This window comes from Branchiostoma lanceolatum, chromosome 4 (genome assembly GCF_035083965.1).
Source record: "Branchiostoma lanceolatum isolate klBraLanc5 chromosome 4, klBraLanc5.hap2, whole genome shotgun sequence".
Lineage (NCBI taxonomy): Eukaryota > Metazoa > Chordata > Leptocardii > Amphioxiformes > Branchiostomatidae > Branchiostoma > Branchiostoma lanceolatum.
In genome coordinates, this window is record NC_089725.1 from 31,977,739 (window position 1) to 31,998,574 (window position 20,836).

General features: G+C 45.5%; 2 protein-coding genes and 1 pseudogene across 2 annotated transcripts; all 3 read left to right on the plus strand.

Moving 5' to 3' along the window:
* The first annotated feature begins 855 nt into the window (after nucleotides 1-855).
* On the plus strand, nucleotides 856-4,969 carry LOC136434044 (uncharacterized). The gene is made up of 5 exons (XM_066426712.1): nucleotides 856-1,046; nucleotides 2,023-2,138; nucleotides 2,404-2,540; nucleotides 3,652-3,836; nucleotides 4,585-4,969. The coding sequence occupies exons 1-5, from the start codon at nucleotides 888-890 to the stop codon at nucleotides 4,666-4,668; spliced, it is 681 nt and encodes a 226-aa protein (XP_066282809.1). The 5' UTR covers nucleotides 856-887; the 3' UTR covers nucleotides 4,669-4,969.
* A 2,396-nt stretch (nucleotides 4,970-7,365) lies between these two features.
* Nucleotides 7,366-8,640, plus strand: LOC136434045 (14-3-3 protein epsilon pseudogene; annotated as a pseudogene).
* A 2,479-nt stretch (nucleotides 8,641-11,119) lies between these two features.
* LOC136432074 (arrestin domain-containing protein 3-like) lies at nucleotides 11,120-19,637 on the plus strand. The gene is made up of 8 exons (XM_066423092.1): nucleotides 11,120-11,482; nucleotides 12,832-12,949; nucleotides 14,017-14,139; nucleotides 15,639-15,880; nucleotides 16,378-16,563; nucleotides 17,447-17,665; nucleotides 18,089-18,308; nucleotides 18,847-19,637. The coding sequence occupies exons 2-8, from the start codon at nucleotides 12,832-12,834 to the stop codon at nucleotides 18,981-18,983; spliced, it is 1,245 nt and encodes a 414-aa protein (XP_066279189.1). The 5' UTR covers nucleotides 11,120-11,482; the 3' UTR covers nucleotides 18,984-19,637.
* Nucleotides 19,638-20,836: the final 1,199 nt, after the last annotated feature.

Consider the following 20,836-nt stretch of genomic DNA (forward strand, 5'->3'; position numbering starts at 1 on the left):
CAAAGGATTTCAACCCCATAATGCAGCAAGGCTCGGTTTAATATTTGATGCCTTTACAACTAGTAAGACCCGATGGACACGGTCGACGCACGCCATATGGTGAGAAAAATAGCTAGTACGAACTGAATAGTGCCGCGATCTTCCTCCTAACATCTGCTTGAAGATCAGTAACCGCGCCAATGGCCCCATCAGATGAACACATCTTTCAGTTGGCAAGACAGTATCAATGGGTGCTTCTGCCCATGTATTGTGATATGTCTAGTCTGCTTGGAGATTACCCGGAGATCTCGTTTTGTGTTACTGTGAATAAGGGGTGTGTCGGGCATTACTCAATGTGGCGGAACGCCTTTTTGGCGACGCCCCAAGGTGCTGGTTCCTTAGCAGGGAGATGTCGAATTTCACCACGTGATCGAAAGCCAACCAAGTCCCTCTGGTTGCCAGGCAACCAGCAAGATGAATGATCTGTAGAATGTATGGCTGACAGGTGAAGGTTAAATCATCGTGCAAATGACGTCATAGCGGCACCAGGCGTGACCAGGGACAAAGGGTGGTGATTGCTGAATAGCCGGCCCCAGTGAGTTCAAGCAGATGTTAGGCCCGACTCCAAGCAGATGTCGGGTAGCATGGAGTCAGTCTTGTTAGCTAACAAAACTGGACTCCATGCTGGAGGGGATGGTAGCATGTTCTGACTTGTATTCGGTTTAGAAAAAAAGAGAGAGTTAGACCGTTAGAGAATGTCTCAAAGTTCCCTCCAAACACCTGCTTGAAGGATATCTGAAACGTAAATGATCGTAAATATCTTTTAACCCTTGTCCTGCTGTCGTTTTATTACGCAATTAACATTGAGCTTGAATGACTCTGTTGCAGATATCACACAGTTTTCCACGATGGCCGTACTGCTGGTAGTGACGGGACACGGGCAGATGGGAAACACCGGGAACCCCACCGGCTGGTACCTGCCGGAAGTCGCGCACCCCTGGAAGGTCTTCACGGAGGCCGGCCTCAAGGTCACCTTCGCCAGCCCCAAGGGAGGGAAGACGCCGCTGGTGAGTTATGACTAACCTACTAACCCAAGGTACAAAGAACATTGCGCTAACCGCTACTCCTCGGCCATTTTCCACCACCTAAAACACAACCAGGGACACTCGTTCAATCTCGAATCCACTGATATCCTTGACCGCGAACCCCGCTGGTTCGAACGTGGAGTAAGGGAGGCAATATATGAGAGGATATACAATCCAACCCTCAACAGGAAAGGAGGGCTAAGGGTGGAACTGTCTGGCACTTGGGACATAGCCTTGGGGGCAAACCAGCTTTAGCTCCTATATTAAAACAATAGGAGCTATTGTCCCCTTTTACTTCAACCTTGTCTTGAGTTGTCTAATTTGCTTTCCTTTGGACTGTCTAAAAATTTGTCTTCCCCTAATTTGCATATCAATTCATAGTTCGTAGTTATAAACCTGCTGTTCAACTGATCTTGCTCACAGTCACTGACGAAAAGTAGTGGATGCTACTTGAAACGTCTGACCGTTTCCAAAATCATATCCAGTTGTTTGAGTAATTGCTTTTTTGGCGTATCTTATTACCTGGATGTCTAATCTTCATCGACCTACTAACCCAAGGTTGCATATTTTTCCCCTTGATGATATACCCTCCTGTCTTTGACCGATTATCAATGAAGAATGAGTCGTTGCAACAAACTCTGTCCGCCATATTGGTGTCCCTATCTGCGTTTCAGTGATGCCACCGCATACATAGCGTCCTTGTGTGTGTGTTATCGATACCTCTCTTCACGCTTCGGGCCCTTCACGGTTTATTTGAGGGTGCATATGAATGTCCGAATACGCCTAAGCGACAGTTCACTGAAATGCAAATAGCGGACACCAACATGGCGGCCCCGATGACGTCACTTTCATACACTCTGTACTCTGTATCAGTACTATACACTACATGTATTCCTCACATCACGCATATATTCGGTAAACGAAATCCAATAAAAATCCTCATTCTCTCTGCTGGCAGGACCCTTCCAGTGTAGAGGCGTTCAAGGCAGACCCCATCTGCACGAAGTTCATGGAGAACAAGGACGTCATGGGTCAGCTGGACACCACTACGTCACTGGCCGACGTCAAACCGAGGTAACTTAAGGTGTATCCATATATGGTGTTTTGCACCCACGTGACTATGACGTATGAATTGTCCGCTATGTTGGATGGTTGAAAACTGAGAAGTTGCGGGATAAACAGATTTTATATCTTTTTCAATTGCAATGATGCATTGCTAGATGACAAATAATATTAAACGATATCTGAGAAAATTTAGATGTTCAGCAGCGCACATGTTTCACGGTAGTTATTGTTTGGCAGGCATTCATGTTGTTTGTATACCTGTTGTTGTTTTTAGCGACTTCAAGGCCGTGTTCTTTGCCGGCGGCCACGGCACCATGTGGGACTTTCCTGACGACGTCAACGTCCAGAAAGTGGCGGTTGCCATCTACGAGCAGGGCGGGGTGGTTTCCTCCGTGTGCCACGGGCCGGCAGGTGAGGGCACAGTCAGAGAGATAAGATAAAGAGAGCCCAGCCTCCTTGTACAATTTCTTGCCTTCCTAAGACTTTAAGTATGGCGACGTCCATCCTAGCATGAATGATTTGCGTGTCAGAAAACGGGACATCCATGGCCAGAGAGATACGATGTAAAACCGCAACATCTGGGTGGAAATTAAAATCTCAGTGCAGGTCTGATGATTAACTAGCCATAGTGTCCTCCTATTTAGTTAACCGGGTCACTCATACATACATGCACCTCGGTATGCTAAGTAGGATTGCACCTAGGCTACTGATTAACTGTGTCCTCAAAAAACTAATAACTGTCAGCAACGACATATTTATTCAGAAAGACGCCAAAGAAGATAAGTAGACAACAGAAGAAGCCATTGTTCCCCGTGTCGGCATCGCTAGATGTCCCCGATCAAAGGGATTGCACCCAGGCTCCTGATTAACTGTGTCCTAAAAAAAACAAGTAACTTTCAGCAACAACATATTTATTCAGAAGAAGGATGTCAAACAAGATAGGACAAGAGAGGTAGCGACGTACCTTAGATCCGCATGAAAAATAGTACAAAACAATATCATATGAGATCTTTATTGACACAACAAAAGCACAGCGACTTTCGTAAGGTCTACTACATACATACATACATACAAACGAATAAGTGCATACAAATGAGTTTGATTACACACAATCATATGGGATAGAGCAACATATCGAAATATCACATGTGATATACTTATACATTGCTTGTTCTAATGTCCAAACATTCTTTGATGTATATACCTATCCGTACACAGTAAGGATTATCACCTCCTAGTATGTAATTGAATCTATCGGCCTCTGTCGGTCAGTATTGACCATTATGGTAAAATCCTAATTCACAACAGCCCTACAGCATCGACTATGGCTAAACAGCCCTATACAAGAATGGCAGTCTCTGCCACAAAATAATATCAAACATTTGAAATTAAAACGATGATGATGATGAGACACAAATACATTTGAGTTCTGTCCTGATTCACCACCTAAAAGGACATGCTTGTAAGAAGGACACAAGAACGATTAAAACTTACCGTTGCCATGATGATGTGTTTTCCCCAGCTCTGGTGAACGTGAAGCTGTCTGACGGCAGCTACCTGATCCAGGGGAAGAAGCTGACGGGTTTCACCAACGCCGAGGAGACCGCGGTCAAGCTGATGGAGGTCATGCCCTTCCCCATGGAGACCAAACTCAGGGAGCGCGGCTGCGACTTCGTGGAGGCCCCGCTGTTTACCGAGAACGTGCAGGTACGATTTAGCCCGAGTGCCACCCTGTTTAGTTCCAGGTAGAGGCTGTAACTAAACAGGATGACGCTCAGGCTAGGTACGATTCCTATGATCCATAATTATCATTATCACAATCAAGAGAGGCTAAACTGATACGCAGCGCGGAAGAAAAGAACTTTGCATCAGACCAGAGTCAGCTTCCAGATGTGCTTTATGCATGTGGCAGAGACTGTCATTCTTAGCCTGGAATCCAAACATATTATAGCTCCCAAAATACTACTTGCGGAGAGAACATGGAGCTGTAATAGCTTTGGACTGATTAGCCAACGCAGGTGCTGTAGCCTGTAGGGCTGGTATGAATTAGGATTTTGTCAAAGTAAATATTGCCCGACGGAGGCCACATACAAGTTCCCTTTTAGTAGCATTCAAGGTCGAAGTATTTCCAATGTTGGATGACCTCTAATCTTCTTCTTCCAACAACCTTTGACCCATTGCACACGTCACACTTTTATAATGTTGGCCAGCATGAACATCAGACCAGAATCATGATCGGGGAGTTAGCCGTTTGCGTTAGAAACAGTTGAATATTTTCTGTGCCGTTTCTACTGTTGCTTCTAAGTGTACCGTAAGCTCTTACCCTAGAATCTACCTGTGAGGACCAAGGTGGTGTTAGTCTGGGTGGTGGGGTCACGCGTACAAAGAAAGAGCGTAGCAATTTTGCCATTTCTAACAGTCTTCATTTGTTTACTTGTTTTCTTTCTGGTCTCAGGTTGCAGGTCGTCTCGTGACGGGACAGAACCCCGCCTCCGCCACCGCCACAGCAGCGGCCGTGGTCAAGGCCATCAAAGGTTGAACAGCGACATCACACGGACTGCACACGAACTGCACAAAGAACGCTCATACACAGCGCACATGCTAGTTAAACCTGTTGCTATGAAGTGAAGTCATAACGTGTATATCAGGCTGATTTTGTTCGGTAAATACGATGAGCGTCATCTCAATTGTGGTATCGTCTCCTGCTTGAGAATCTGTTGCAAGAATCTTGCTCCTTTTAATCATAGATGCCTTTTGTATTAGACAATTGTCATAGTAACTGCTTGACCCATCTGTTAACGTTGTCTCTACAATTAAAATCGTTACTGTTACTGCTCAAATTGTAAAGTCGTCTCTTTACTGGCATATGCAAGATACTAGTACTTTGAAGCTAAAGGTTACATGTAACTGCAAAACGAAGCCGTATACCACACACATATTGGATATACATTTACAAGGGTAAAGAACAGAATATAGGATGAGTTCGATATAATTTATAGCGTAAGAAAGCCCTATATCTCAGTCAACAGTGGGGCAAAGACGACCTGAGCACAATCAAGCCTCACTGTTACCGTACTGTCGGCACAAAGGCATTCGAAAACCTCTACATTGTCACCCACTGAGGATGTCTATTCCTTGTAACACTTTCGAACTGCAAAGATCTCGACAAGTTTGGTCGTTCGGTTCTTTTTTTCCCCTTCAAACGGCCCAAGAAGCCTGGAAACTTTCAACTTTTTCACGGTGCTTCCCAAGTATGTGCAGAACCCGGATGTTGACGGCCTAGTGGGTGCCTTACAGACGGAATGTTCCATTGATTAGGGGGGGGGGGGGCAGTTGTGAGTTCGTTGCCAGGGAGAATCTAGCCTTGACCCTTTGACCTTACATATTGTGACTTTTTCACCTTGATCGAAATCACTAAATCTTACAAGACAAAACAATGTTCTTCCTGAATATCTATCAGTCGATAACATCGTCAGCATTAAGTCAATCTCACAACCGTAATCATATTAATGTTATCGTGAACTAGTTAGTGAGAAAAAATGTTAACGTAAAGAGGTAATCTTAACACGATGTATAAATTCGTCAACATGCTGACAGCGTTTGCTCAAGCACTGCACGAAATGGCCTCGGATCCTGACGTATCCTGAAGTATCCTGACGTGATCCGGAACCTAAGATCCGGAAGAATCCGAACGGATCCGGGGCCGTACGTTTCTCGGCAGGCTAATGGGCATCCAAATATTGGGACTCAGGGTACCACTTGCATATTTGAGTTGTGTAAGTACGTACTTATACAATTTGTGTAGGTGGTACCTTGAGTCCCAATATTTGTCGAGGTAGCATTACGAATACGATGATCGTCAGTTTTGCTAATATTCAATTGCTGTAATGTTTCCCACTGGTTTGCACTAATCCTGAAGCTTGGACCGACAATGTCAGAGGTTGATCGTAGATTGCAATGCAATATTCCAGTCGAGAGTAAAAGACCTTGAGTTACTTGACCACGACATAATTCACAGACGTATTTCAGCTACGTAATTGGATGAAGCACGAGTCTCGCATTACATGGTAGTTTGAGGTAGCGTCACGCTCTTAATTTAATTATTTTGTTAAGACACCATTTTTGAGTCACTGTATCTATGTATAACCTAGAACTACAACTGACGATGGCCCCTCTATGATGAACGTACTTCTAGTATTTGTTCACCCAAAGCACAAAAATAACGACTAGTTGCACCATCGAAAATCATATTACACTGTTCACTTCACTCAAGAGCAAGCTGTGGTGTTTATCTATTGCCAACCCGATGTTAGTTCGAAGTTGAAAGTTCGAGGTTCCCATGGTTTGACTCACAGTAAGCTTTAGAGCGACCAGACTGGTTCGACTACATTTCATGCAGAAGTGATACCGGCGTTGGCGGATCATCACTAAGATATCTCTGACATTGTCGTCCGATTTGTGCCTCACAGGTGGGAATATATTCACTGTACAAATTCTAGATCTCTGAGGAATGTTTGCATTGCGACGTAGAAAGTTACATGTATGTAACAATTACAATTTTTCATATTAGAAGGCATATGCTGCCACGGGTGCTTACTCTGTTTACTACGCTTTCCGACAGAGGGTTTTTAGTAGTGGCATCACGTTGTACCCAAACGTTACGAAATAGTTGTTCAGAAAGTAGTTTATTTGGGTGGAAAAATACATATACGTGTCAAGGTGGGGCAGTTGGTTTGGTAGGTAATGGACGTGACCAGATTATCAGTTACAGTCGCTAAAGATCACCAACTTTGACGCAAGAGCTCAGCCGGTAGATGTGTGAGGTTTGACTCAGAGTAGACCGTAGAGAGGCTGACTGAATTTAGAGCCATATATGTAGGCAGTGCTCCGGAATGTAGCGTCGAGTGTTGTCGGGACGCCCCCGTCCCTCGAAGAGGTGTTTCCAAAAGTCGATTATGAAGACTCGTGATTTAACGTAATTCGTAATCAGTTCGGAGAATCTAACGCAATTCGTAATCGGCTTCGAAGATTTTGTGTAATTTGTCCCCCTCTCTTTTACAGGCCCTCATCAAAGACTCCGGGAGTAACTGAGTGGACGAAGCGAATCCGACCCAGGAAGGGCGACAGCAACCGGAGAGAGAGAGACAAAGAGCGCCGCGGAATTCGGTGCGGAAACTGTCACGTGACGCGGGATAAAGAGGTCAGAAAATATTATTTAACAAACAACTTGAAGAGAGTTGGCGGGCGCGGTCATCTTTGATCAGAAAACTTATAACGATAAACTTGCAGCTTCAATCCAGTCGTCCTTCCATCCACCATGACTGACAGCAAGGAGGATAAAGAGATGTTAGTCTTCAGGGCTAAGCTGGCAGGGCAGGCTGGGCGATACGATGAAATGGTCGAGGAAATGAGGAAGGTGGCGGAGTTGAAGTTGGAGCTGACTGTTGAGGAGAGGACCCTGCTGTCAGTGGCGTACAAGAACGTGATCGGCGCCCGGCGGGCGTCCTGGAGGATCATAAGCAGCATTGAGCAGAAGGAGAGGGAGAAGAACAACAACACGGAGCAGGTGGAGATAATCCAGGCGTACAGGATGGAGGTGGAGATGGAGCTGAAGTCATTTTGTCGTTACATCCTCGCCGTCCTTGACGAAAGCCTCATCCCTGCAGCCCAGTCGGGAGAGTCCAAGGTCTTCTACTACAAGATGAAGGGCGACTGCCACCGGTACCTGGCCGAGTTTACCAAAGGTAACGACAAGATAGCGGCCGAGGAGAGAGGCCTGCAGGCGTACACAACCGCCAGCGACCTCGCCATGGCGGTACTGGCGCCCACCCACCCCATCCGCCTCGGTCTGGCCCTCAACTTCTCTATCTTCTACTACGAGATCCTGAACGCACCCGACCGCGCTCGCCGTCTCGCTAAAGTTGCGTTGGACGATGCCGTTGTACAGCTCGAGCTGCACACACTGAGTGAGGAGAGCAAAAAGGACTCCACACCCATCATGCAGTTGTTACGAGACAACCTGAACCTCTGGTCATCAGACATGGCGACGGACGGCGAGGATGATGGCGAGGAAGGGGACAAAGAGCATGTGCCGGACGTAGAGGCAGGAGAGGACAACGCCTGATGAGCACACTTTGTAGCGTCACTCTGCCGCCTTTAACCCTATCTAGACCGGGGGTGTGTGGGGGTGTGGCTAAAAGTGCCCGCGCCAACTTTGACGTCCTATAGCTGCTGAACGACGTGTGCTAGGACTACCAAACTTGGTGACTTTTCCTAGAATTTAGTTGGCAACAATTTTATAGTAATAGCATAAGTTTATGATTTTTGTGTTGCCATGGTAACGAGTTTCTGGATGGTTGAAGGCATATGACGTCATTCTATGAGGTCATTTTGACGTCAACGCAATTGCCATTGGCAATACAGGTCTTGTCAGACTTCATTATCAAAAAAATACCCTTTTTGTTAAATGATCGGTTAAAACCATCAGGTATTACAGCAATTCCCTATTTAGACGATTTTAGTAAAAAAAATGACATTTATGACATCATAAATACGTCATGATACGTCATAACAGTACACCCCCCCCCCCCCCCCCGTCCAGGAAGTCTATAAAAGGCCGGTCTAGATAGGGTTAATTTGTGTTAATATCTCCCGACAAGTTTAGCAAACACTTTCTTATACGCAGGCGCCAAGGCTCCTACGAGCCAGAGGCAGGGAATAGAAGAAATGGGGTGTCAAATGACAACTTTGTGGCACGTGTTGGTCACGGATTAGACATAGGTGGCACAGGTGAAAATTTCAAACTCATACATATCACAAACTATATATGCCATTAGATTTTGTAGGTGGATCATAAACATCATAATTTTTTTATTCCAGCACCTTTCCTTCAAGAATTATGAATTTTGGAAATACAATTTTTTAACTTACTTTTTGTAGAAAAAAACATGTGAACAAAATGTAATGTACTCGAACCCCTTAATTACAAGTAGCTCGTGGTACGGTGAAAAATTTTCTCTGGTGCATCAAGCACCCAACATTCCATTTACTACCCAAACTTCCCAGTAATGTAAGTATCTGAGTCCTTATGCCATGGGAGTTGCAAATTGATTGTGTCTGTGATTATCATATGTCAGTGCTCGTCGAAATGTTTTTTTTTTTTTTGCGCCGGGTTGCCCAGGGGGCAACCTTGGGTAAAATCTAGGTTGAGCATCAAAATTTCAGGTTGCCCCACCTCCATGCACTGATATCACAAATTAAGTATGTAGTCTACATAGCATTTTACAGCACTTCAAGTGTTTTTGTTGCAAAGAATTAGATGATATGAACTAAAGAGCCACACCAAGCTTATAGTGATACCATTCATATGTAACATGGCTATTTCTAAGTATTCCTGTTTTAGTTCCATTCATTTAATGTCTATAGACTTTGTAACAGTGGGGATCAACCTCCACTAACTGACCAGTCTAACTTGTCCGGACCTTTTAGCCTAGTGGTTAGCGCGTTGATTTCCCAAGCCGTGCAGATCGGGACTGGCGCGGGTTCTAATCCCGTGAGCGGCGTACTCGCCCCTTTGGGTTTTTACAACTTTTCTCCTCTAGCAAGTCACTGTATGTCATTGTCTAGTTGATATCTTACTTTGTTTATTCTATAACCATTGTCACAAAGTAAAGAATATTTGGACAAAAGATCCAGCTTAGTAGAGTACCTCATTCATCACTTGTGCATTTTGTAATGAAGCAAAACAACAACAACACTTTAATTGATTTCCTCTTGAAATGTAATAGGAGCTTTTACACTGCCCTCTTCCGTTATGGCCGGTACTCCAGGCAGCGCGTCATTCTCTTGTGCAGCACTGCATTTTTTTTCGGGCGGATTTCTGAGTTTCAGACACATAAAAAAAGGTGACTATGGGTGCAGATAAAAGAATGATAGAAGTATCAGTAACTTATTGATTTGTTTGGACGAAAATTTCTGTGTTTCAATTGAAAATTTACCGTATTTTATGATGAAAGGTTGGTCTAAAAAGGATAAATGAAAAAGTATCAGTAATATGTAGCCCCAAAGGTTCTAATATCCAATTTTTTCATGTAAATTTGGTGACTGAAACGTGTAGAACACACCCAGGAACAGCTTTGAAAAAAGGCTGCGGCCCTGAGGCTTCGCCAAAAACAGCGGGCAACTTGTTGACAGCACTTTCGCGCACTGACCCTACTCCAGCGACACAACCATGCTAGCTCAAGAAACATGTGAAAAACTTCATGAAGTTTCAATTCTACGAAAAAGTTGCAATTCTTAGGGATGACCTTATTGTCAGCAATTCTGTAAATTTTCATCCAGAAATAATGTACTTTAAAACAGATATGGCCTTTTTCCTGAGAGGAATACTGTATTTTGGACTTTTCTACGCTATGTGTCCTGTTGATTGGCGTAGTAGTCACCAGTGTAAGTGTCACTTTGTAGTACCTAGACTCAAATAGTTCCCCCCAATTCAATTAGAAGACTAATTAAAAGGAAGACAGAAATACTTCGTACGTTGATGAAGGTTAGACATCCTGATAATAATATAAGATACGCCAAAAATAGTTACTCAAGCAACTGGATAAGATTTTTTTCAATTAGTTGAGAAATACTTGATATTTTCACGTAATGTATTTTCATCTGCCGAGAGTCTATTTCCCAACAGGCAGAGGTCTCGTTCTTAATTCGTAATCACAACCCCCATGCAGGCCCTCCTAAACCTAACCCCGAATAAAGGATGGAAAGGAAAGGAGTGCGCGTGAATGAGTCCTTTGGAGGAAATGTCGTAACGTTTTCTTCAATTCTTTTCAATCCATCTGCCACGAGTTTTATTGCAACATTTTGAGAGGCAGATTTTCAGCAATAAAAGGAAAAAAGATTTCAAACGTTACAACCATACCAATCAACTATTCAGTCAAAATCAATACGTCCCAACATCTGCTTGGAGCGCGGGATCCCCATCACAGAGCCTACTGCGCATGACCGCGGGGCGGTACTCTAGCAGCGGGCCGCTGGAAGATGACGTACGAGGTACCAGCTGGGAGGGTTCACCCGGTTACAGGACGCGCTGTCGTGATTAAACCGCCCTGAACAGGATAGATCGCGCTGCACAGACACACACAGGTCACCGTACGCTGATGAGACATCCAGAAGCAGGCCCGTCACGAGTGGAGTGAGTCACCGCCCAGGCCGCCCATCTTCCGACATCTCAGAAACGCGTCTATTTATCATACTGGAAGAGGGAGGCCAAGGAGAGAGACAACACCCCGAAGTCATCGGCCTTGGATCCCAAAAGCTACGCAGCGTGAAGGCTTTGTGGTATAAGATATAAGGTAACCTAAACGTATTTTGGATCTGGTAACGTTTGTAACGAAAGAACAGACAGCTTCGCTAGGTACCTGCCTGTGGCACTGGCTGCAAATACACCTGATATTATTATCATCATCCATTCATCATCATAAATCATCATCCAATTATTATCTTGAGACCAACGTGTAATCTCGAAGCAAATGTAGAAAGGCAAAATCGTCACATTTCTCAGTCTCGTGTAGAGGTGGGACTTTCGAACAGGGAAACCTGATGCTTTTGCCTGTTTACCTCTGCTTGGAGATTGCAAAGTGGTCTCCTCTCGGTGTTTCTCATAATGCTGTTATGCCAGGTCCAGTTTCCAGAACCAGTTGATGCTTGAGTCCCCATGGAGTAAAATAACAAGCCATTTGAGGGGGGCCCGTTTTACATCTCTAGCGTGATAAGCTGTTTTAATTCCACATGATTTGTAGCTAGACTGTTCAAATGTAACGTTCAGCATAATTAATCAGTGCTTTGAACATAAAGCGTAATTGACACCTGACCTTAATATCAAGGTCTGGAACTGCTGCTTCTCTGAATTGAGCACATCTAGTATTGATGGTAACACCCCTAGCCCCATGCTGGCCCCCTTTAATTCAACGTTATGGGTAGCCGATCCGCTCTAATTTAATCTAATTTAGTACATGATACATATATAATCGGTGCATTTTACGTAGAGTGTAATCGACCATTTTGGTTCTAGATTACAAGCTACCCTGGAATCAACCATAAAACATAAGTGGTAAATTGTTCTAGAAGCGCAGTCAAATATATTATATGGTCCAACGTTACCATCTCTGCCTGTAAGCAAGCTGGGATGTTTATCTAACACCACTCTCATATCAGAGGTAAATGTATCTATATCTATCTCTCTGTATATATTTTACACATATTGGATAATGGATATATGTATGCTGAACAGAGTAAATCTCTGTTTCTGTCACTGTGAACATGACTTATTATTCATAATTACCATGCTACCTTCGAAATCACCTTCACCAATAACCTTAAGGTTATGTGTTGGTGCCGTTTGTAGGTGTTTGTTTGTTTGTTTGAACCTACGTGTCAGTGTGTGTGTGTGAGGGTTTATGATGCGGAGTACAGCATATCTCGCAAAATTGTGGATGGATTTGTGTGTGGATAGTTGTCGGCAAAATAAGCAGTAAGTTCGATCATGTGCCACCTAGCTATTTTCTATGATACTGCAGCAGAATTTCTGGTTTTTCGTATCTTCTGTTCTGAACATGCTAGGGTCATGAATTTTGGGTGGCAAGATAACTTTTTATGGACTCAAGACTGATTTTTTGAATGGATTGTAGTTTTTGATACACAGATGGGGAAACTCCGACAGTTCACGATCGCGTTTGACGACAAGAAGGACGTGTTCGAGGCCGGGGAATGTGTCAAAGGTCACGTGGTAGTAGAGCTGGCGGAGGATATGAAGATGAGAGGTAAGGGGGAAGACACCTTTAGACAATTTTTAGGCAATTCTATGATTGGCTTACAGCTGCTTATATGCCACACCCCAATAGTCACTTTCCCCGGCTGGTTTGGCAGAGTCGACCCTGGTCCAGTACATATTACGGACGCGGGTTGGCTCTGCGTGGGAGAGTACTAGTAGTAATCTGTTATCCTGAATTCTAATCATGTAAGCTCATCCCTCACTCTCTCCCGTAGCTTAATCAGCCCTAGGGGCAGCATATCGTTCAGTAAAGGTTCTCCACTGCTCATCTATGTAGTAATCGTACAATGCTAAACTTTCTTCAAACACTTAAGGGTATACAAGGATCAATCTTGCAACGACCAGCGTCGCCTTCATCAGGACAAATAATGATCAATCCCTTCCAAACTTAAACCCGTGAGACCTACACACATCATGTGACCTTTTTTTGAAAATTTGATCCTTATTATTAATGTGTACTCTTTGTGTTGGAAGAAAGTTTGATTTTGTACTATTTCCTGAATTCTTCTTGAATGAAGTTTGTGTCCAACAATTGTGTGGCTGTTGTTCACACGGCCATGTGGAGTGGGAGCACAGCTCCGATGACAGCTTGTTTGTTTGTTTGTTTGTTTATCTATTTATTTTGATTTACCACATTTTGTGGAAGGATTGACATAACAGGTGAACTAGCACCTTTTCAAGATGTCATCCCAGACCGGACTGTAAGATTTGGACCATCGCACACCGGGGCATGCCCCTACTCTTTTTCGAAAGGTGTGGTGGGTTCTTTAACGTGCGCGGGGTGTGGCTCTCCCCAAACAGAGGACCTCCATTTAACGTCCTATCCGAGGGACGTCCCTAGCCCTAGATGAGCTAGGTACTCATTTACACCTGAGTGAAGTGAGGAAAGTCGTGTTAAGTGCCTTTCCCAAGGGCACAACGTCGGGGCACAAGTTCGGACATGTCTCTGGGCACAACCCAGGATTAGATCCCAGGTCCCATTGTTTGGCAGCCGCGCGCTCTACACTTGCGCCACACGACGCGACAACAAATGCAATGTTTGTTTGTGCCCTGCAGGTGTCTGGCTGCTGTTCTACGGACACAGCCACGTGGAGTGGGAGCACGGCTCCGATGACAGCTCCACAACCTACGAGGCAGCAGAGACATACTTTCACCACGAGGTCACCCTGTTCGGCACAGGTAGGCCTGAAATTGTGAGGTAACGTCAAGAGGGGGAAGGGCAAGCTAAAGATGGGGAGGTGCAAACGAAAGATGGGGAGGGGCAAACAAAAGATGGGGAGGGGCAAACTAAAGATGGGGAGGGGCAAACTAAAGATGGGGTCACAGGGGCAAACTAAAGATGGGGAAGGACAAACTAAAGATAGGGAGGGGGCAAACGAAAGATGGGGAGGGGGCAAACTAAAGAGGGGGAGGGGCAAACTAAAGATGGGGTCACAGGGGCAAACTAAAGATGGGGAAGGACAAACTAAAGATAGGGAGGGGGCAAACGAAAGATGGGGAGGGGGCAAACTAAAGAGGGGGAGGGGCAAACTCAAGATGGGGAGGGGCAAACTAAAGATGGGGAGGGGCAAACTCAAGATGGGGAGGGGCAGACTAAAGATGGGGAGGGGCAAACTTAAGATGGGGAGGGGCAAACTAAAGATGGGGAAGGGCAAACTGAAGATGGGGAGTTGGCAAACTAAAGATGGGGAAGGGCAGACTAAAGATGGGGAGGGGGCAAACTAATGATGGGGAGGGGGCAAACTAAAGATTGGGAGAGGCAAACTAAAGATGGGGAGGGGCAAACTAAAGATGGGGAGGGACAAACTAAAGATGGGGAAGGGCAAACTCAAGATGGGGAAGGGCAAACTAAAGATGGGGAGGGGCAAACTAAAGAGGGGGAGGGGCAAACTAAAGAGGAGAGGGGCAAAGTGAAGATGGGGAGGGGAAAACTAAAGATGGGGAGGGGCAAACTAAAGATGGGGAGGGGCAAACTAAAGATGGGGAGGGGCAAACTAATGATGGGAGGGGGAAAACTTAAGATGAGGAGGGGCAAACTAAAGATGGGGAGGGGAAAACTAATGATGGGAGGGGGCAAACTACAGATGGGGAGGGGGCAAACTAAAGATGGGGAGGGGCAAACTAAAGATGGGGAGGGGCAAACTATAGAGGTGGAGGGACAAACTAAAGATGGGGAGGGGCAGACTTAAGATGGGGAGGGGCAAACTAAAGATGGGGAGGGGGCAAACTAAAGATGGGGAAGGGCAAACCCAAGATGGGGAGGGGCCAACTCAAGATGGGGAGGGGCAAACTAAAGATGGGGAGGGGCAGACTAAAGATGGAGAGGAGGGACAGACTAAAGATGGGGAGGGACAAACTCAAGATGGGGAGGGGCAACCTCAAGATGGGGAGGGGCAAACTAAAGATGGGGAGGGTGCAAACTAAAGAGGGGGAGGGGCAAACTAAAGATGGGGAGGGTGCAAACTAAAGAGGGGGAGGGGCAAACTTATTATGGGAGGGGGCAAACTAAAGATGGGGAGGGTGCAAATTAAACATGGGGCAAACTGAAGATGGGGAGGGGGCAAACTAAAGGGGAGGGACAAAATGAAGATTGAGTAGTATAAAGTGAAGCGTTATGTTGTATAGTGTGTATACTAGTACTAGTACAAGGATCATGCATTCAAACGGTTCCATTGCAGCGCGAGAACAAAGCTCACAGGGGGACACCGCGGTTCTGCCCGCGGGTCGCCACGTCTTCCCGTTCCAGTACCAACTTCCCGCGGACGGTCTGCCGTGCTCGTTCGAGGGGGAACACGGCTACGTTCGCTACATCGTCAAGGGAACCATCAACAGACCCTGGAAGTTCGACAGCACCACGAAAAGAGCATTCACGGTCCTGGATAAAGGCGACGAGGATTCACATGAAGCGCCTATTAGAACTGTAAGTCTGAGTCCGGTACCTTTGTGCCTAATGTTATTTACATGCATAAGCCTTATTTCTTGATTCTGCATCCTAAAGCATGGTACTCGTAATTACGTAAAACTCTCTTCCAATCATTGTGTGTGTGTGTGTGTGGGAATAGCTCAGGACACCAACTTGGATTCTTGCACTCACCAGTTGCAACAATGCCTCTTGAAAGGTTTTCATGGTTTTATTTTTGCAGTGGAGAGGTGAATTTTGGGTTGTCCGAACATAGTGGTGTTGGAACACAGGGATGTAATGGGCCCCATTGTAAAGTAATGTCTTGCACTGAGATGGCCACCCTGGCTATATAATTAAAAGATAGATAAATAAAGATAAATACGCATCCTTCTGTCGTTTGCAGCATCCCCACGACCTGGCCCGGGTGACCACCACCCCCAGCAGCCTGTGTTGGGAACATATATAGGGGTGTTCAAACATAGGGGTGTATAACCAATTTCTTCTATCAATGGCAGCATCCCCACGACCTGTCCCGGACGACCACCACCCCCAGCAGCCTGTGCTGCACGACCGGGCCGGTGGAGCTGCAGGTCCAGCCGGACCGGTCGGTGTACTGCCCCGGCGAGGTCATGGTCATCAGGGGGAGCCTCACCAACAACAGCAGGGAGGGCGTCACTGGCGTGGAGGCAAGACTGGTGCAGGTACATTCCAATGATAATCCTGTGTCATTATAACCACTGATATGCCCGATATTGTGCCCTTGGGAAAGGCATTTATCGCGACCTTCAGTACTTCACTCAGGTGAAAATGAGTACCTGAGCTTCTTCTTCTTCCCGACCACGTATATCCATCTGCCGACAAACCGGCAATTATTGACATGTATCAGGTCAATCCATGTTGTAAGGTTTTGGACCATCGCACACGCCCCTACTCTTTTTTGAAAGATTTGGTGGGTTCTTTAAGTTAACGTGCGCGGGGTGTGGCTCTCCCCAAACACAAGACCTCCATGTAACGTCCTATCCGAGGGACGTCCTCAACTCTAGAAGAGCTAGGTACTCATTTACACCTGAGTGAAGTGACGGAATTTGTGTTAAGTGTCTTTCCCAAGGGCACAACGTCCGGGCGCATGTTCAGACATGTCTGGGGGTAGCTCGGGTTCGAACTGGGGTCCCCTTGTTTGACAGTCGGATGTTCTATCCATTACGCCACACGACGCCACATCAGTTAGGGACGTCCCTCAGATAGGACATTAAATGGGGGTCCCGTGTTCGAGGAGAGCTGCGTTAAAGAACCCACTGCATCAAATATGCACAGGTGCACACTATGACAACCGTCCCAAAATGTCCTGTGGTGCACCCACAATGGCTGTTGTTTATGGTCTCCACATTAAAATAAGGCCCACTCAGTCAAAAAATAGTTAAACAATCATAATTTTAGGATATTTCAATTTGTGTTCCCGTGCATTTTTGACACCGTCGATAGTAGACAGGAGACGACTATTGGAAGAACAGTTGGCAGTTGGGTTATGTAGCTCATGTTATTTCTCATGTGGCATATTTTTTATGTAACGATACTTTCTTCCAGATTGCAACGTTCCATGGAGATTACCACACGTGGCTCTCGGGGATTAAGACCAAGACGAAAGAAGCCAAAACCTTCGTCCAGCGAGTCAAAATCTCCGGCTGCAAGCGGGGCGAGTCGCTGACGTTCTCTCCTGGCAACGGCGCCGTTCTCCGAGTCCCCGCGGTCCCCCCATCCTCGCTACGGTTCTGCAAGATCATCGACCTCGAGTATCGATTGGATGTAAGTGTGTAGGCTGGGATCGATTGATGAATTGATTGATTTATTTATTGGTCGTTTTGTAGGTGACTTTAGTTTTATCTCAGTCTTGAATGCTGCCAGTGTGTAGAAGTTATGCAGAGTATGTGCACTTTGGTAACCTTATATTCAATATATACAGTATACAGTATCATACAATGTGTATGGCTATTATGAGCATTTCATTTGCTACACACATTTGTAATAAAACACCATTTATTGTTTTCACGGATAAGTCTGACTGAAATCTAGTACTAGTACTGTTATTGTTATGAACAAAGTAAGCCCCTCTTTGTATCTGTTTGTTCTAGCCAATTTCTGTGTAGATCTGGTAAGGCCGCCTCCAAATGGTGAATACTGTAGAAAGAGAAATTATATCTTCAATGTCCTTTCATCGACACCCCACAGGTTGTGGCATGCCTCGAGGGCACATTTTCCTCAAATCTGAAGACCCGGATCCCCATCAAGATCGGCCCCTACCGGCGCCACCCCCACGACAGCGCCCTACCCCCCTGGGGAACACTCTCTGCAGGCCCCCCTGCTCACCCCGGCCCCCCTCCCTACACCGGACCTGCTGTCGTCAGCCAACCAACATCCCAGGTCCCCTCTGCACCCAACCTTGACTTCCGTGAGTGTCAAGTACAAACTCTCTTCTTATACCACTTTTTATTTCATATAGCCTTCTCCTTGCTTTGTAACTCTGTAACCTGAATTAGTGTATAATGCCAAAATGCTACCACAGCAGGGAGGTGTTAGGTTAAAAGGGTATATTGGAGCATCTGTGGGGCTTTGTGTAGCATTCTAGCATAAGATTTGGGGAATCCAGGGGCTACAGTCAAACCTGGTCTGGCAACCACCGGGCACAGTCAACCACATTAAAACAGTCCCGTCCATTGTTTAACATAGTTAATCCCAGCAACCATTCTGTCTGTATCTGTATCTATATAGCCAGTATAACCGCCATTCAGCGTAACACACCAGCTTCGCAGGCATGCTGTGCAGCAGCAGCTGGTTATATTATGCCTGCCATTTTTCCTCCTGAGTGGTTGCTGAGGGTTGACTGTATTTCATATCTTAAGTTATTTTTTAAAAGTCTGTTTGACAATACTGCATACCGTCTAATTGTGTTTTACTGTATTAGCCATAACTCTGTGCTGTTTTTTCAGCTCCCCCGTCATACGTGGAAAGTACGCGGGGAGCCACCAGCATCCGCGATGCAGATGACTCAGACTACACGATGGGCGAGCTGAACTTTGCCCCCAAGTACGGCTACTACGATTGGAGCAGACACGGCCAGCTGTAGGCTGGGATGGTCGGGCAAATGTCGGGCATGTGTCGTGAATCATGTCAAGTCAAATGCCGGGCATGTGTCGTGCTACATGGTGGGTAACCAGTGAACTTTGCCCCCAAGTACGGCCACTAGGACTGGAGCAGACACGGACAGCTGTAGCCTGGACTTATTCCGGTCTCGTAAACGGCCATCGCCTTTTGAAATGGTCGTCGCCTTTTACATATTTTAGCAGGCTCCGTCAGTTTATGTGCATTATAGTTAGATTAACAGTCGCTTTGTCTACAACGTGATGTTTCGTGGCATAGCTGATTAGGGAACAGACCAGACAACAGTTCTCTTTCTTTTTCAAAAGCTGATCCTCAACTCACAGTCTTCTATGTATTCACTCTACGGAGACCTTCATTGTGGCTAAGGACATTTAGTCATGTATTGAAAGGCACTGAGAACTATGGGCGGCAATTTGTGATATTTTTGTAATGTGCATCACGTCATTATGATCTGAACCCGTAGAAACAAATCATCTTCAACAAGGACTGTTATAGATACTCTTACTTCCCAAGAACCGTCTTGGACTGGGTGGAACTCTCTACTTAATATACAACCACTCTAATACCAGACCCAGCCAAGTTCAGGGAGGAGGTTACACAACACCTGAGGAACCAGCAATAACCACGCACTACCACCTCCAAGGCGTGTAACCCCAACCAAGGGGTGTTGTCAAGTATTCAACCAGACCTGCTCAACTCTGCTGTCAGGCAGAGGTCAGTAGAAGATGAAGAGAAAAAAGGCACCAGTACAGGGGCTAAAAACACTACCTCTTTCACAACAAGGTTTTTGTAAATACCATATCATTAGGAAATAAAGCGGAACTCAGCAGTTATCATAACGAATGCTTTTAAGATAATTTATTATATTGATTTTAATTTGGGTTTATATCTTTGACTTTTTGAGTCTCACACTTTGTGGCGGTGGCGCAGTGGCAGGGTGTTTTGCCCCGGGTTCGAATCCGGGGTTCCCTGATTTGTCCCATTGACATTGTACCCTTGGGAAAGGAGCTTAACGTGACTTCCCTCACTTCACTCAGGTGAAAATGAGTACCTGGCTTCGGTTAGGGACGTCACTTGGATAGGACGTTAAATGGAGGTCCTGTGTTCGAGGAGAGCCACACCCTGAGCATGTTAAAGAACCCACCACACTTATCGAAAAGATTAGGGATCCTTCCCGGTGTGTGGATCATATAAATCTGTCCGGATATGTAGCCTGTACTGTTCAGTACAAACCTGGTGTGTTACACCTTGAGGTGGTTTACCGGGTGTGTAATACGAACAAACAAACACTGATATTTGTGTTTATCAAGTTAAGGAGATCTAGTCCTCCTTAGTCAAATATATATCATTATGGTGGACCTAATGTCACATTGTCATCTGTAAAAATTAAATACGTTTTGCCACGGAGGTTTGGTGAATTTGGTGAAGAACTGAGTTTGAATACAGAATCCGTAATGTTTCATCACCTGTTATGTCAATCCTTCCGCAAATGTGGTAAATCTGAATAAATGAATAAATTTGTGTGTCTCCTTGGTCCCCTGAACTCATAACATTTTTGAATTTTTAGACCATAGTGGTCATGTCAGCAATTTCCGAGGACACTTCAAGCCGGTCATTCTGCTGCAGTTCACTTGTTAGCTGCTAGAGGTCACTTCTAAGTACGTGTAATGACCAAAAATCAGTGATAGAGACGCCACAGAATCGCTAGTCTAAGCTCACACCCCACTTGTTCCTTCTAACCCCAAAGGTTTCTTCAAGTTCCAAAATTTTCAGGCAAAGAGAGATTTTTAAGGATGCTAAGGAACTATATAGATAGTT